The sequence below is a fragment of the Aspergillus aculeatinus genome (assembly GCF_003184765.1).
Source record: "Aspergillus aculeatinus CBS 121060 unplaced genomic scaffold BO66scaffold_72, whole genome shotgun sequence".
NCBI classification, from domain to species: domain Eukaryota; kingdom Fungi; phylum Ascomycota; class Eurotiomycetes; order Eurotiales; family Aspergillaceae; genus Aspergillus; species Aspergillus aculeatinus.
The window spans coordinates 18,639-36,112 of record NW_020291541.1 but is presented as its reverse complement, the minus strand read 5'-3'; the positions used below and the strand labels follow the sequence as shown (position 1 = coordinate 36,112).

At 32.5% G+C, this 17,474-nt stretch overlaps 3 protein-coding genes across 3 annotated transcripts; all 3 read right to left on the bottom strand.

Moving 5' to 3' along the window:
• Window positions 1-281: 281 nt before the first annotated feature.
• Window positions 282-2,983, bottom strand: BO66DRAFT_475485 (transcription factor IIF subunit TFG1). The gene is made up of 4 exons (XM_025653243.1): window positions 1,436-2,983; window positions 1,103-1,381; window positions 807-1,050; window positions 282-736 (listed from the first exon to the last, which is right to left on the bottom strand). The coding sequence occupies exons 1-4, from the start codon at window positions 2,786-2,788 to the stop codon at window positions 495-497; spliced, it is 2,118 nt and encodes a 705-aa protein (XP_025498647.1). The 5' UTR covers window positions 2,789-2,983; the 3' UTR covers window positions 282-494.
• A 245-nt stretch (window positions 2,984-3,228) lies between these two features.
• BO66DRAFT_360222 (protein HGH1) lies at window positions 3,229-4,943 on the bottom strand. The gene is made up of 5 exons (XM_025644996.1): window positions 4,784-4,943; window positions 4,657-4,702; window positions 4,426-4,529; window positions 4,227-4,340; window positions 3,229-4,157 (listed from the first exon to the last, which is right to left on the bottom strand). Exons 1-5 carry the CDS (start codon window positions 4,802-4,804, stop codon window positions 3,342-3,344), a joined length of 1,101 nt encoding a protein of 366 aa, XP_025498646.1. The 5' UTR covers window positions 4,805-4,943; the 3' UTR covers window positions 3,229-3,341.
• A 507-nt stretch (window positions 4,944-5,450) lies between these two features.
• On the bottom strand, window positions 5,451-9,116 carry BO66DRAFT_395914 (lipase ROG1 family protein). The gene is made up of 3 exons (XM_025648338.1): window positions 8,600-9,116; window positions 7,645-8,538; window positions 5,451-7,529 (listed from the first exon to the last, which is right to left on the bottom strand). Exons 1-3 carry the CDS (start codon window positions 8,788-8,790, stop codon window positions 5,717-5,719), a joined length of 2,898 nt encoding a protein of 965 aa, XP_025498645.1. The 5' UTR covers window positions 8,791-9,116; the 3' UTR covers window positions 5,451-5,716.
• Between the last annotated feature and the right edge of the window lie 8,358 nt (window positions 9,117-17,474).

The window sequence follows — 17,474 nt, the reverse complement described above, 5'->3', positions numbered from 1 at the left end:
TTCCTATTGCTACCTCACTGAGCCGGTGGGTAAGGTAGTAACCGATAATCACTTCAATCTTATTGACCATTACACAAGATCAGGGTACTATAGTTCCTAAGAGCCCCTAGGCAAAGAACCGTTAACTATCACTTAGAAGAACTCTTCAGTGGTAATACCTTGAGCCCCACAAAAACCCCCAAGAATTGTTATGTTAAGAGTTCTCTGTCTATAGCTTGTATTACGACCACATATAGATAGAAATCATAGAATCGCAATCCAAATGAGCTGCCACGTGTCTACAAGTATGTTAATTATGTTGCTCTAAGCACAGAGCGAAGAAAGATAACATGACATATTCCAGCTGAGCCCGCTTTACAGATGATTTCATCTGCTCTGCTCTGAGCATCTGGAAAGAACACAGGGAATTATGTTCACGGTAATATTCTTTGCATTTCGTAAATTGAGTCATTGACGCTTGTAGTAGGCAAAGTTGAGTGAAGAATCATCGAAGGCTAAACTTCCTTCAAAATGCCGGGCCGTAGGAGCCGGTCTTCTTTTCCATACACCCCGACATCTTTAACAATCGCTATGAATCTTCTATGGTTCTCCTTAGATTCACCAATACGAGGACGGAATATCTTCAGCAAATCGCTGCTTAGAATTCCAGTCGGTGGAATAGCGGCATGAATCTCAGCAGGTGTAGGGAAGCCTTGGCTGATGCTTGAAGGCCCTGGCGTAGAGATGCGCGTCGAACCTGTGGGAAGTCAATTGTCAGCACTATACCTTTTGCGAAGCATGAAGACACATTATGGATCTGAACATACCCCTCAACGGCTCCGGACTGCTCGCACGACTCCCGGGAAAGCCTCTATTACTCAAGGGAACTGGGCTTCCTGCCCTAGATCCTTGCGGCGTACCACTTTGTGGTGTCATTGAGGAAGGGTTGAGCTTCAATTTCTTGATTTTTCCACTTTCCCCTACCTCTCCACCAGATCCTGCGCCACCCTCCAGATCGCTTGCAGAACCTGCTCCCCCAAGCTGCATATGGCGAACACGTTTTTTGCTTACCTGCGTTTGCGTTAGAGATGAAATCACTCAAGCGATCAAATCATGCACTCACAGGAGCCACCGAGGGCGTTCCAGACACGGAAAGAGATGTAGGCTGCGAGGCCTGGAAAGAATACTTGCTCTTACCCTTCTTCCGAGAAGTATCGGTGCCACTCGCATCTGAAGGAGATCCCAGACGTTTTCGGGGTGCTACTTTCTTCAGAGCGTCGGTGTGCTTTGTTCGGCCAGAAGGTGTGGTATTGCCCTTGGAAAGGGTCTCTTTCTTGTCTTTCTCCTCCTCGGCCTTACGCTCCTCTTCCTTCATCCGCTCGGCTTCGCTGTCATCGGAGCTCTAAAGGGGTTTAGTCACAATGTAAGAGCACGCTGTATAGTTGGGAAGTCTTACCTCTTCGTCCGAGTATGGATTGATGTCCGAGCCACTACTGTAATCGTAGTTCTTCTCTCTTTTCTGAAGTGCCTTCCGTACCTTTTTGCCGAGTACTCGACGCGCTTCCCTCTCTTTCTTCTCTCTCAATTCCTCATCCTCGTAATCCTTTTCCTCTTTGAGGTTGAAGACATTCGCCTTCAACTGATCTTGCTTAATTCTCTTTTCAGCCGCCTTTGCTTCCTCATCTTCGTTGAAAAGGTCGTCATGCTCTTCATCATCCGCAAAGCGATCCTCTTCGAAATCCATGTCATCGGCTTCCAACCCTTCGGCGCCGCCGGCGGTACCTTGTTTCCCGGCATAAACTTTTTGCTGTTTGGCAAACTGTTCCAGTTCTTTCCGCTGAGCCATTTCTTGTTGTTTCTCCATGAACCATCTCGGGTCCTTCACCTTCTTCGCCATGAACCTTTCTGCTTCCTCGATGGTTAGGGCTTTGAATTGGTTCTTCGCACTGAACCTGTACCATTTCTCTACAGGAACCATCCTCATCTGCCCCGTATTCTCGATGATAAATACTGCATGGGTTTCAGAAAGAGCAGCTTCATAATTGCCAACCCAGATATTCTTGCTGTCGAAATCTTCCAGATGCCACGGCAACGCTTCTTCATACTTAATGCGTGTTTTGGCAATCTCTTCGGGTGTCATATCAGTCCTAGAGACTTGCTGCGTCTTCTGTTTGGGAGCGTTTGCTCTTTTCGGCGCCGAGCCCATGGAAGGGGCTATTTGAGCCATATTGTCTGCACGTTCTTTCTCTCGGGCAGCCTTTCTAGCCTCCAACTCCTCGCGGTCAGCGTCATCACCCTGGTTAGCGGATTCGGAGCCTGTGCGCTGGTTGCCCAAGCCTTTTTCAGCGGTAGTTTCATGCGAACGTGTCCGGGGATCTCGACGCTGAAGCCTCACAGGTCGAGTGAACTGGGCTTCGTCCCGAGGGTCGACCGATTTCTTACTTGAGAATCTGGCAATGTGATGCTTCAGCCCTTCTCTTATCGCTCGTTTAGTCGTCACGATAGGATAATCAACAAATGTTTCCGTTAACAAAGGTCCACTAAACCCATTTGTTGAGAAGTCATTTCCAGAGTTCACCCTGGTTGGTTTCTCGGATCTGACTGTCGACAAAGTGCTAGGCGTGGCTTGCTTGGATTGGGGGAGCTTAAGGCCACCATTTGCAGATGTCAAAGTAGACGCCTTTGCTATCGGTCTTCGCTTCGGTCGTACAAGAGGGTCTGCCACCTTTGGTCGCCGAATCCTCATCGGTTGAGGTCCATTTGCGCCTGTTTGAGCTCGCGGGGCTGTTTCATTTGGTGGAGGGGTCATGGTAGCCTGTGACGGGTGTTCAGGCTTTGATATTCAGGCTTGATGGCGATTGAGCCAGCAATATTGATGATGCTTAGATGCGGAGGTGAGTAAAGGACTTCAAATGTGATACTAGGGTCAGATGTACCAGCATGAATCTCAAGAGGAATAGAGAGTAAGATGAACCTTAGAATGGAGTAAAGAGTGAGATGAAATGTAAAATGGAGTAGAAAGATAGAGGTAAGAATGAATGAACAGTGGTGTCTACCTTGTTGCAGGGAGTGGGTTATGTAAGCAGGTGCCTTTGTTGCGACCGGCCTTTGTTGGTCGAAAGGTCATGCAAAGACCTCATACGCGAGACATTGTATCATTGGCAGATTCTGTTGCTTATGCGCAGTATATAGTTGGAATGAAGATTTACCGCCATATGTCTACATGTTACCGGAGTCAATAAATTGTCCAGGAAACGTTGTTTCTATGCTAAGAATACTTGCTAAGAATTAGAGCTCAATACACTTTAATTCCAACCCCGTGCGATTCCGGTTTTCCGGGAGCCTTAATTACACGGATCTACCTAGAATATCTCCACAACGTTCTGATCATCGCCTGAGGGGGCTGTAGTCAAGGTGTCGGTTGCATTTTCCGCCAGGAGCTGGCTTGTTTTATCCTCGCCTTCTTCATCTCGCATCAAAACTTGGACTAGGCGATCACAGGCATCACGCACATCCTCATTATTGACGTGGAGGTGACATTCTCGAATGATTGGATACACTTGAACAGCCCTCATCCTGTCGCGCCCTTCTCGTGTTGTGGTGAGCAACAAAAGCGTTTCGATGTGTGTTACGATGATGCTGGTGTCGGTATCTCGCTGTTTGTCAGGCGGCAACAGCTGTAGATCAGGCAGCATTTCCAGTGCTTCCTCCTCAGCATACTCCTCTGGACCAGTAATTGGCAGCAATATGTAGGGAAGAATATTGGCCTCGTCCTCGGACAAGAGTGTGGGATGAAAGGGGACGTCAAATGCGACATTCTTTATCGTGGACGCTACCCCCTTTCTCCGGATGGTGCTTTTGTGCTCTGTGAACACGGTGAGCTTTGTCACTGGCACAACGTCATCATACTCTTGCCGCGAAGTGAAATATGCTCGCCCGACCTCAGATTTGGATAGGTCAGCAAAAAGATAAGACAGGTAGTCAAATGTTGCATGTTTGTTGAGACCATTCTCGGCTCCCTTCACAAAGCAGTCCATCAGCTGGTCCATCGCGTTAGATGACTTGGAGACTCCCTCTGGTGCTTGTCGCTTGAGACTAAGCAGCCTTTCCATCTTATTGGATTTCGATAAATTGGCGAAAAGCATGGCGAAGTCATCTGCATTAGGTTCCTTGATGTTCTGTCATATCCCATGGCTTAGATTTGGATCCTCGGTGTAGCGAGGGAGTAATTCAAGTTAAAAACTTACGGTAATTTTCCTAAGAAGAGTCTCAAGGAAAGCGTCATCTTCCGCAAGATTGGTCAGCACCTCATCATCTGCGGAAAGGTTGATGAGTATTGTCAAGGCATTTTTGGCAATTGGCTTTGGTCAACAATCCCATGGGGTCAACGTCAGTAATCCTCTGCAAGTGCAGGTAGACAATCGAGGGTGAGCTAGAGGCACTGACTGCATAATCGCGAACCAGAAGCTTGAGATCCCGCACCGGCAAGAGTTGCTGGCGCTTAAAGAGTTCTGGCTGGGCGGTTGAGAAACCAACAAGGTTTTCGCACGCTATTGAAGCAGATGTCAGGATTATGTCGAGCCAAGTAGTCGTGACAAGGGTAGACACGCAATGGGGAAGACGGAAGCATAACAGATCTTGACTCAGTAGCTGCGAGGGATATCGGTCAATATATACCAATTTGTCTTATCTGAGTATTGCCATGGTGTAGAAATTCGACGAGCTGTGCAAGTGCGAGTAGAACATTAGCCGCTAAGAGTCTTGGACACAGGTCAAGGATGTATATGGTGCAGTATGTGCCTACCTCTTCTAGTTCAGTGGGCATTGTGAAAAATGGTTGGATGTCTCGAGATCAATACAAAGGACCAAGAAAGAAGATTGTAAGAAGCTATGTTCTCTATGCCTCTGTGCCCCTCACACCTGGATGCCCTGCTTTGCTGTCTTTGCTTGTTGTTGAATTTTTCTTCTTCGCCAGTCAGTTTCTTGTCCATCCTCCCTACCCCCACTCGCTACCCGCTTGTACAGTACCTCCGTAGTGCTATGTAAAGGTACGGTACGAAGTGCGTGCGTTGATGATAGGTGCCCGCCCAGCATGGTCAATTGGCTCTTTCTTCACTTAAATTTATGAAGCCAGTGAAGTCATATTGTGGACCAATCTATTGAACTTGTCACTGTAAATCAGAAGATGATCAGTGAGGCATAGCATAATTCGAGAACGTTTCTTATTACAATGTATTAGATAGTAGTCTTGGGTATTCGTCGGTGTGCAAGACCATGGGTGACCATGGGTGCAAGGCCACGGGCACTGAGCTGCGTGCTACAGTCCCTGGTGAAATGTGTGCGTACACCTCCCTCCTCATCTAATGGTGGTTCAATTTCAATCGTCTAGCTCAAACTATTTACACTTTTTTAAGTCTGCCAGCAGAATTAATGGTAAGGCCCCCTAAGCCATACTGATGCATAGGTCATAGGTGGAGTGCACATTCTCCTCAACCACTGTAGTAGATTAAAATGCATGGTTTCAAACGAGCCGAGAATCATCTACTACGACTTCCACGATCCATGAGAATATTGTTCAAATTCTAGAATTGGAGAGGGTTACTGCCTCCCAGTTCCAAGGCCGGTTTCCAAGTACCTTGGCCTTCCTCCAATAAGGCCAAGGTCTCACCAGCATATCACGGAGCACGAGACTAATATATTCAACCGTCAGGTCTCGTACCAAATGTTAAGGTACGAGTTACAATGTCTGAGATCCAGCCAGAGGTGTGATGTCTTCGTCCCAATCTTGGTCGTGGTGACTCTCGGAGTTCGCTTTACCAGACTGGGATGATTCCGCATGTCCAAAGTGGGTTTCAACAAGATGCTGTACGACCGGCCACCCGTGTGCATTTGTGAACATTCTCCGTACAATAATGTTGTTATGTGCATCAGGCTCAAGACGCACAAGGACCTTGCGCCAAGACAAATCTCGGTGGTAAGCCCTGGCTATCTTCTCCTCGACCCCAAGGCCGCTTTGGGCCTCGCCAGAGTTGCCATGCTCTCCATGCACATGGTCTTCCGAAGAATTGGGTGCATGATTAGTTGGCCTTCTCTGTGAAGGCGCGAGTGTAAATGCTCGTCGCTTGGAAATCATTGGTGGCGGTATGTCTTCGGGATGATATATGCGATCATGAAATATTGTTCTGGGTCTCGACGTAGGATCGAGTATAAATTCAAGAGGAGGAAGAGGAGGCATGAGGAGATCACTTGCTGACTCGAAGAAGGTTGTCTTGGGGGGGGCAAAAAGCCCATATTCATGGTTTTGCCCACCAACAAGCGTTTCGCGATAATGTGAGCTAGAAGAGTGAAAGGTGTGTGCAACCGAATTGGGCGTTGCAATGGTCTGACTGCGCTTGTATATTCTGGTGTGCTTTGGCCCGCCAGACAGGCTCTCAGTCTCCTTCGGACGAATGAATGAAAATAGCTTAGCTAGAGTGCTAGACAAATGCGGTTCCACTAATGTCCCTCCTCCCTTTGAATCAGCGAGTGCATCAGGAGAAGTAGGGCAGGGCCGTTCGATTGCAGGCTGACTGGTCGAAGTAACTACAGGGCGTTCGGCGATGGTGCAATTGATCCCCGGCGAAGAAACTTCTTCCACGCGCGACGTCGGCTTGCTGTCACTAAAGGCGTCACCAAGAGCAGCCAGTGCTTCGGCGTTGGGCCGAGACCGGGGAGACTTCGAATTAGCGCCAGTCAACTCTGCCCAACCCCATTCAGCCATCGTGCCCACCAAGCCATTCTCTCTTCTTGCCTTCTCGACCCGATCAAGGCCTCTCCAGTCGAGAAACAGAAGGCAGGATGTCCGCAAAGGTACTATTCCATCGTTCACCACGTTAGAATAAAGCGTGCGACGTTGAAATTTTGAGAGCGCCTCGTGCGCAGGCCCACAGGGAAGAATTCTCAAGAGTGGTTTAGAACGAGCGTCTGCGTATCCCTGTGATTGACTGGCATTTCCTCTCCCACCAATTAGAGCCTCCCAGCCACTTCGAACCCTAGGTGCTGTCCAGCTAAGACCAAGGTCTTGCCCAGTGCGACCGACAAGACCCAAATCCAAGGCGAACCGAACATATATTGGATTTTCATGGCTGAGACCAAGGAATGGCGTCGCGAGAGAAACAAAGTTAATTGGTCTAACTTCGTCGAAGAATGCGGGAAAGTGCTTGTGAATATATGCGATGGCATATGTTTGGACGAGGCCCCCTAGCGAGTGTCCTATGAAGCTGATACTGGTTATCTGATAAGCGCAAGCTTCGCAGACTGACTGCTCTGACTTGCTGCAGCAATGCTGAGGAAGTTCTGAAACTGGGCCAGCGGGCCGTTTCCGATTAGAGTACAGCCCAGTGTGAGATGTCGTCTTCGTTGCACGACTGGGGATGTCCAGATGCGCCATCTGAAGGATGTACTTCGCAAGACGCTTACCAAGGTATTGTATACCTCGTTCCGTACGCACTGCGTTCCCAGCAAATCCTCTTACTATAACTTGTTCATCTTGGTCGCCTCCAGCATGCCTACTATTATCGGTCAGACCACCAGTCCTAGCAAAGGCACGAAGAAATCGGGCAAGGAAAGCCACGTTCTAAAGGCGAAAACCACGCAGCACGCCTCCAATAGAGGGAAATTACTTACAAGTCTGATGAGGATAGTCCTGTGGGCTTGCTTGCGCTACGACTCGAGGAACTATTGTCTGCTTTCTGCTTGTTGGCCTTGATAGCAGCATCGATACTCTCCTTGAGGAAAAGCATATCAGCTCCTAAATTGCTGTGTAATCCATGGGTCAACACAACAAGATGTATCCGTTTCTGACGCTTCTCATCAGCAGAAACTGTAGGTATTTGAGCAGGCGAATTTGATGCCACCGAGTCCGCGGCAACCGCATCTCTAACAAACTCATCTTTCTCCTCTCTTCCTTTTTCGTGGCCAACTAAGGGTAGCTGTGGTGTGTTCCAAAGACTGGCCGTATCATCCACTTGTAGAGTAACCGCTTGAGAATGAACTCCCCTCTCCGCTAACACCTGCTTACCCCTCAACTCAGGCGACCAATGATCTTTCAATTGAGCTGGCTTTGATGTACCGACCAGGGATATGCTACTCGTAGATAAGAGATCCACTGACGCTTCATCGCGACCGACTAAGAGCTCGAAGCTGACGGATGCTGTGTTGGAAAATACCACCTGCGAGACAATTTCGATGATCCAGGTAGAAGTGCCACCATCGTTCATCTCCTCTGCTCCGCTAGGTTGCTCTTGAAATTGCTGCGCATGGTGCGGAAGGGTTACCGTCGCATACCAAGTACCACCTGCCTTGAGGTAGGGCTCGTACTGCGGAATTGCTTCAGGGTTGTGATGAAAAGATTTGACATTGGGGTCGAATGTGGATGGGTAGCATGAGGCGTAGAGTGAGTATGGACCGTGAAGATACGCGGCTCGTAAGGGAATGGGGGTAGTATTCTTGACCTTCACGTATAATTTCCTCGGCGGTGGGCGGATATTATCCGCCCCCAGTGTGTACGTTAACGTGTATCTGGTGGGAGGGGGGTCAATTAGTGCAAAGGGTGATGGAACCTGAGACGAATATGACAAACCGGACCACCTCGCCCACACGAACACTGCCTGCCTGGTGAATCAAAAGCATTTCAGCCGGGCTATTACGAACGCGGCCGGCAGGACGCCACCCTTGAAGTGTATTGAACTCAGTATCACCCGTATATTCAGCACGGACAAGGTCCTGATCTGGTGTTTGCGAAGCAAAATATGTCCGTGGAGAGATGAACATGAGGCTCAGATATAAGTGATGCCATTATTCATGGCCATTTGGGACTACCTGTATCGAGTCATGAACAAAATAATTTAGGCTCAGTTGAAAAGACGGTTGATCTAAGAGGCTACCGTGGGGTCCTGAGTCTGTGTAGCTCTCTAGGACAAATTTCCAAAACAAAACTGGTGCAAATTGTGCTCTTTGAGAGAGGTCAGCCTGGAGCCCGAGGGGATAAAGAAGCACCCGAAGAAGTTAGTAGTTCTGCTTGCCACTGCCAGCAGCTCTGCCCCCTATCTGATGGTCAGTCACATGGTTTCACCCCTTACAAACATGTTGGCTTGATGACTATTGATACCTGTGGGAGTTCCAATACTACTAATGTGGTCGGTAAGCGAGTGGACACAGCAAGCAAGTGGGCACCCGTATACATCAGTTTTGTATTCTTGAAGGATTTTCTTAATATTATACTTATTTTAAAATATTAGTACATATTATAAAACTTGGGATTAGTTTTGGGAACATTCTTATTATATTAATTAATAATATAATATAGATTCAATTTAATTTATAATTAAAGAAAAATATAGATAATTAAAATATTATAGATTATATTATATCTATAGATATATATCTAATTCTATATCTAATTAATTATAAATTTTAGCAATTTTAGTTTAATATAAACTAGAGGTATAAAAAAGGATAAAAAAATATTTAAAAACATTGGCCGATATTATATGATTAATAAGTCAAATGATTGATATTTTTTATCAGTTTTATAGTCTGAATGATCAAATAAAATATTTAGAATTGGATTAATATTCTAATAATCTAATGTATTTTTATTAATTTTTTAGCTGTGACAGCGTCCGAGATTATGAGATAATTATTAGAATTGAAGTTAGAAAGAATATATAAAATAATAAAATCAACATATATTTTCAGAATTATAGAATTAGAATTAGTATATTTTTTAACTTACTGTAAGACCTCGATCTAAATATTCAATCCATGGGGCCACTATTTATTGTTATAGCGAATTACGTATCGCTTTATCATTACAGTATATTTTAGTAGGCATATGATCAATTATCACATATGATTATGTAGTTAAGATAATATATCTTTACAGTCCTACAAAAGTTGTCTGTGTACTTTCTCGATTAGAAGTTTGTCTTCTTTCTACTTAGAACTAGTTATACTCCAACTCTTCCGGCAAAAGCTACTACTGTTAAATTCTTAATACAATATATACTAATCATCAGCCTTAATAAGCAATTAAAAAGGCGGTAATGTATACAGAAAGTGGTGCTTGGAACCAAGCTATTTGATAGAGGAAGTACACAGACAACTTTCCTTTTACTGTACCTGTATCGAAAATAATCTTTGTATATTTACCTGTTTAGGTAATATAGAAATCTCCCTAGAATGATTATTATATGGGGAAAGGGCGATGTCTGCTGATAATCATAGTAAAGAGATATATCGATATAGTATTATATGGTGATGTAACAGTGGTCATGATATAGAGGAGGATAAGAGTTATATTATTACTAATCACTAGCTATACTAGATATAAGTATAACTATTTTTAAAAAATATTATATTAAACAGTAATATTCTACTATTCTTTATAATATTTCTAATATAGCCTGTTACAGTATTCTCTTCTAAATATAATAGTATTTTTATTATCTTTATTTACAGCAATTTTTGATAAAAAATATACAGACTAAATAATTTTATTCTAGCTTATTAGCTAGTTATTTAGCTGATTTAAAATTACTTTATAATTTAGGCTGTTTTAATAGTCTTAAATCTTTTAGTAATAATATTATTATAGTTGGTTATTAAAGTATTATATTTAGTAATAAACTAGTTATATTGAATAATAAATCTATTATATTTGGTAATAATATTATTATAGTTATTTATTAAAATATTACACTTAGCGACAAGCTAGTTATATTAAATAATGAGTTTATTATATTTAATAATATTATTATTATAGGCGGTTATGAAAATATTATAATTATTTTATTGTTGCCGACAGCAGTAAGCCTGTTTCTGCCAAGCCTGCTTGCTCTTTTCTATTTTTTATTTCTAGTAATATATATCTAGTATAGCAGCTTGCTATACTTAGAATAATTAAAATTAGAATTGATATTAGTATTTATTTTTGTTTCTTTTATAACTATTATTTAATAGTATATTCTAACTTTACTTAATAGTATATTCTAACTTTACTTAATAGTATATCTAATAAATATAAGATCCGGCTCTTCTGGTTAATTTAAAAATCAATTTTAATAAAATGGTTTTTTACAAGTTCTAATATAGATATAAGCTATAGATATATATTTATATTATTTATTTATAATTTTTTATTGATTCTATTAATTTTAATCTTACAGTTTATATTTTAGTCTAATACATATTTATATTTTATAATACAGGCTATAATTATACTAAAATTAATAATAAAATATATTAAATAATACTAGCTGTTAGTAGTAAAATAAAACAAAGATCTAGTTTATCTTTATTAAAATATATTAAATTAAAAAAATGAAAATTAGTAGTAGCTATAGAACTATATTTAAATAATTAGATATATCTATTAAGATTTTTTACAGCTGCTATTTAAAAATTTTTAAAACTCGCGGAAACTAAATTTATATTTTTATTTATAATACTATAAATAATAATTAATTTTTTTACTAGTTTCTGTCTTTAACTATATTAAATAAATTATCAACAATACAGAAATAATAAAATACTAGTTTTTTAGAAAAATGTAAAGAAAATATTTTCTAAAAATAGTTAGATATTTATAGATAATACTATAAACAAATTAAATAAGAATTTATTCTAAATAACTATTGTAGATAATAAAATTACTTTAAGAATAATATTTTAAATATAAATCTTAATTTTTTAATTTCTTAATTTTATTATTATTTTTTAAATTTATTCTAAAAGCTTTTATAATAGATACATTAATAATAATAATTTTAGTATTTATATTAGATATAAGCACGATAATATTAGTAATAATATATAATAGAATAATATTTATAATATAAAATAATAATAAGATTTAATAATAAAAAATAATAATAAAAATATATAATAAAAATATACAATAAATTCATATTTATTAATTTATTAAGTTTAATATATACAATTATAATAGATATATCTATTTCTATAAAGTTATTAACTATTAAAACAGATTTTATAATAAATAATATAGTTTTTATAAATATTTAAATAAAATAGATCCAAAATATTATTATTATTATAACTATTATATTAGCTGTATATCTATTTATAATCTTTATATTATAAGTTTTTTAATTTTAATTATCAGGAGAAGATAATATATATAAATATTAGTATACTATTAATATTAGCTTTTTCTATCTAAATATACTATTCTTACAAAAATCTAATAATTCTATAATTATAATAATAAGTTATATTATTATATAGTATAAGTATTCTATTAATATCTAGAAATTATATTACTGATATAAAATATTTTATATATATCTAAATATATAAATAGTTTTTTTTAAAATAAAACAGCCGTATAATAGAACAGCTAAATTAAAAAGATTATATATATAAACTTTATTAATATTAGAAATATAAATAATTAGATTATAACTATTAAAAAATGGTTTTAGATATTTTCAAACTTGTTTTAAAAATTATTATATAAATATTGTTACTTTATAGTAAAAATTTATATAGAATATATATGATATTTATATAGAATATATATTATATTTATATAGAATATATATTATATTTATATAGAATATATATTATATTTATATAGAATATATATTATATTTATATAGAATATATATTATATTTATATAAAATATATATTATATTTATATATTTTAAAATTTATAATATTAGCATACTAGTATAGTATATTTATTATCGGCGATATTAAGGTCTTAGAGGTGAGGTGTTTGAAATATATTCTTAATTCTGTTGGTGGTTGGAACTAATATATTAATATAAAAAGCAACTTAATTATATATTATATTATATGGTCGGATTACTTAGCTATACCAACACACCCTCTTAATCCGCGCCGTATGTAAAGCTAAAGCAGTTATATAAAATAAAAATTAACTAAAATATATAATGTTTTTTATTTTTCTTAGTGGTAATCTTTTGCTTGTAGTAGTTTTTTTTACTTTTAGTAGTAGTTGGTTAATTCTTATTCTTTTAGTAGCAGTTAGTTGGTTTTTATTTATAGATTTTGGACGGTCTCGTAGTTTTATAGTAATCCAGTTCTTATATAAATTTATATAGTAATTCTAATATTAAATAATATTAAAAAATAGTATATATTTCTTCTTCAAAGATAATATTAATATATTTAGTATACTTAGTATTAACAGGATTCTTAAATTTCTCCAGCTTTAACTCCAGATATAACTACTAATAGGCCTTCTTTTTATAACTATTTTTTTACAGTGGTTATAGATCTAAGTCTTATATTCTTTATAATATTTTTTATATATAATTTTAGCCAACTGCTTGTTCTTCTTAGTCTTAATAATATTTAACAGAGAATCTTAATATTATATCTATTTTTTATATTTACTTATTTAGATAGCGAGGTCTTTAAAATTAGATTCTTTAGACTTATTAAAATAAATAGTAATAAAAACTTTTTAGTATGGATTATTAAGATTTGTAAGTAAAAAATTATATAAAAACTATTCTAAAAATTATTTCTTTTTTTCGAAGAATAAATAAGACTTAATAAAGTAAATACTGTTTTTAACTTTAGTAATATAGTTCTTAATATTAATATAATTATTTAAAAGAGTTTTTATTACAGTTTAAAAACTTTAAAAAAATTATATCTTATTAGAATTATTATACTTTTTTTAAGAAACTGCCAAAGAGCTTTAATATCGGTATAATAAAATAAAAATTTAAAATTCAAATCGAACAGCAAGTTTAAAATTAAATTAATTATAATTTTTTATTTTTTTTAGTTTTTTCTGCTATATTTTTATTATTTTTGTTAACAGTCTTATTAGTGAGAATATCCCAGACTAAATAAATATAAAATTAAATTTTAATATAGAGGCTCTAAAAATACCAGTTTTATAAGTTAATAAGAATATATAAAGACTTGGCAATTTTGAATTATTTAGCAGTGGTGTATTTTATTAATAAAAAGACTTGGTATTTATAAAAAGCTTTAAGTTTAATAAATAAAAAAATAAATAATATATTCTAAAACCTTAAAAAGACTCCGGGCTCATAATCTATTAGTGATATTAAGATCTTAAAAATAAAATATTTGGAATATATTCTTAATTCTGTTAGTAGTTAGAACTAATATATTAATATAAAAAGTAACTTGGTTATGTGTTGCATTACGTAGCCGGATTACTCAGCTATACTGACATTTATTAAATATAATTCAATTTTACATATCTAATATTATATTAAAATATTCTTAAAATTTAATATCTATAAGCTATTAGATATAGTTTTAGTAAATAATCTTATTGAAAAATATTATTTTATTTTATTAGTTAGTATAACTAGTATACCAACCGCAGAAATTTATATATATTTTATAAAGATTTTTGAAATAATAAATATTAAAACTTTTTTTAAAATAATTATTTATACATATAATAAAAATAAATAAAAGATTTTCATTATTTATAAAATTATTATACAATACCTACTGCTACGGCAGCCTATATCTACTATTATAGCAGCCCGCTTTTGGATTAATATAGATTTATTAGATTTTTAATCCGAATATTTATATTATTATATTATTTATTTCTTTTTTTATATAATATATTATTCTAAGATTTTTTAGAAAAAAAGATTTTTTAAAAATTAGTCTTAAAATTAAAAAAAACTATTTTTAATTATTTTATTCACTTTATCTAACTAGTATCTTTATTATATTAAATAATTTTTAATAATTTCTAATTCTTCTTTTTTTAATTATTTAAAAAAATAATATATTACTGAAAAAATTTTTACTACAATTATTTTAAGATACTTTATTTATTTTTAAATTATATTATTAATTTAAATAGATATTTAAAAAATATAAGCTACTATTTATTGATTAGATTAATTAAAATAATTAAAAAAATAGATTTAAATATTATAAATAGAATATAAAAATATTAAATTTTTAGTAGAATTATATTAATATTATACTAGTTTAACTTTATTTTTTAAATATAAAAAAAAGAAATTAAATTTATAAAAATTGTTATTTTTTTAATTTAGTTTATAATAAATAATAAAATAGATTTATAATTTATAATATATTTTTAAAAAAGCTTCTTAGAACTATTATATAAAAAACTAAAAAATTCTAGCTATAGTTAGTTACTTAGATTCTATTTATTAATAAAAATAATATTAATATATTAATAAAAAATTCCCAAAAAATTATTAAAATATTAAGAAATTATAGGATTATTTTATTTAATAATTTTTTTTATTTAAAATATAGTTATTTTATAGTCTGATACTATAAGACAGCTTAAATAAATTTATTAATAAAATAATTAGAATTTAAAAAGATTTTATTCTTATTTAAATATTTTAGAATATTATTTTAAGTCTAAATAAAATAATAAATATATTTTAATCTTTTTAAGCTAGTATTAGAACTTAGTTAATATATTTATAAATATATACTAAAATTACCAGACTTTTAAAAGAATAATATTTATTATTATTTATTATTAAGATATATTAAATTAAAAAAAATAAGATTTAAAAAAATAAAAAAACTATTTAAATAAGACTTTTAGAAGATTTAAATTTTTATAATTAATTAATAAGTTTTTTTTATTAAAATTTTTATAAAATAAAAAAAATTTAAAAAAAATTTCTTTATTATTATAAAAATAATAGTAAATATTATTTAGCTAATTAATATTTTTATAAAATAAGAATAAAATTAAATTAAAATTAATAAAAAAGAATAATAGTTAAAAAAGTCTTTATATTTTCAATAAATTAATTTAAAATAAAAACTATTATTTATCTTAATATATCTATTAATTTTAAAAATATACTTAAAATTTATATAGACTTAGATTTATATATTAAAATTAATTTTATTAGCTATTAGTTTATTTAATAATTCAAATTTAAATATAGCTTATTTTATAGCTTTTTTAATTATTATAATTAATTATTTTATTATAAATATTTATAATATGTAAAAAATTCTTCTTATTATTATTAATTTAAGAAAAACTATATAATTATTTATATAATATTATATAATTATTAATTATAATCTAGATCTTTTTAAAAGTTTTATTTTATTTTTAATAATTATTTTAGAAGATTTATATATTTATTTATTTATATAAAATTAATAATAGTAGTATATAATCTAAAAATTAAAAATCTTATTTTTTTTTATATATTTATAAAAGCTTACTAAAATCTTATTTATATTTATATTATTATTAAACTTTTAGAGAATATCTGGCTATTAGAAAATAAAGTCTTATTAAATTATTTATAAATTAGATCTAATAAAATTATATTATTTTTTAAGTTTTATAATTTTATAAATATATTTTTTTTAATTACTTACAGTAATTTTTTTTATAAATTATTAAACTATATTACTAATCTAAAAAATAGTAAAGTCTTATTATATAAATTTATTTATTTTTTATTTTAAATTAAGCTTTAATCTTTTTATTATTATGTTAATAAAAATATTTAATTAGAATAAATTCAATTTTTTAAAAATTTTATAAAAACTTTTATTTTTTTTATATTAAAAAAATAAAAGCCTCCAATTATATACAGATTATAAAAAACTTAATAAGATTTTAATTAAAAATTATTATTTTTTATTTTTAATTTTACAAATGTTAAATAAAATTATAAAAACTAAATATTTTTTAAAACTTAATATTTAAAATATTTATTATTAAACTTATATTAAATAAAAAATAAATAAAAAACAGCTTTTTAAATTTATTATAAGTATTTTAAATATTTAATAATATTATTAAAATTAATTAATACTTCGGTTATATTTTAAAACTATATTTATTTAGCTTTTTATAATATGTTAGATATTTTTTATATTATTTATTTTAATAATATTCCTATCTTTTTCAAAAACTGCTTTTTTTATATTCTTTATTTATATTAAGTATTATAATATTTATAAAAAATAGATTTATATATTAGATTATTAAAATATATTTTCTATTAAGATTATATTAAATTTTTAAAATATATTATATTCTTATATAATATATTAATAGATTTCTAAAAAATATCTAATATTTTTATATAATTAATATAAATTATATACTATAAGATTTAAATATTCTTAGAATTCTATAATTTTTATTAGTATTTTATTAGAAATTATTTCTTAATTATATTATTATTAATTTTTTTAAAGAATATTTAAAATAGAAAAAAGCCTAAAAAGTAATATTAATTAATAAAAAAAATAATAATATTCTAATAATTTTTTTTATCATTTTAAAACTATATTTTTATTAAAATACTTTAATTTTCAATAAAAAATCTAAATAAAAATAGATATTTTTAATAAAATATAATAGAAATATTATTCTAATTCAATAATTATAAAATATATTATTTTATTCTATTTTAATTAAAAAAATTCA

Coding starts and splice junctions, on each gene's coding strand:
- BO66DRAFT_360222 (XM_025644996.1), bottom strand. CDS start 4,804: ATGCCCACTGAACTAGAAGAG. Junction 4,703..4,783: donor TGCCCACTGAACTAGAAGAG/GTAGGCACATAC, acceptor GCACTTGCACAG/CTCGTCGAATTTCTACACCA. Junction 4,530..4,656: donor TACTCAGATAAGACAAATTG/GTATATATTGAC, acceptor CTGCTTCAATAG/CGTGCGAAAACCTTGTTGGT.
- BO66DRAFT_475485 (XM_025653243.1), bottom strand. CDS start 2,788: ATGACCCCTCCACCAAATGAAACAGCCCCGCGAGCTCAAACAGGCGCA. Junction 1,382..1,435: donor ATCCATACTCGGACGAAGAG/GTAAGACTTCCC, acceptor AAACCCCTTTAG/AGCTCCGATGACAGCGAAGC. Junction 1,051..1,102: donor GAACGCCCTCGGTGGCTCCT/GTGAGTGCATGA, acceptor ACGCAAACGCAG/GTAAGCAAAAAACGTGTTCG.
- BO66DRAFT_395914 (XM_025648338.1), bottom strand. CDS start 8,790: ATGTTCATCTCTCCACGGACATATTTTGCTTCGCAAACACCAGATCAG. Junction 8,539..8,599: donor CGTGTGGGCGAGGTGGTCCG/GTTTGTCATATT, acceptor CCCTCCCACCAG/ATACACGTTAACGTACACAC. Junction 7,530..7,644: donor GGACTATCCTCATCAGACTT/GTAAGTAATTTC, acceptor GACCGATAATAG/TAGGCATGCTGGAGGCGACC.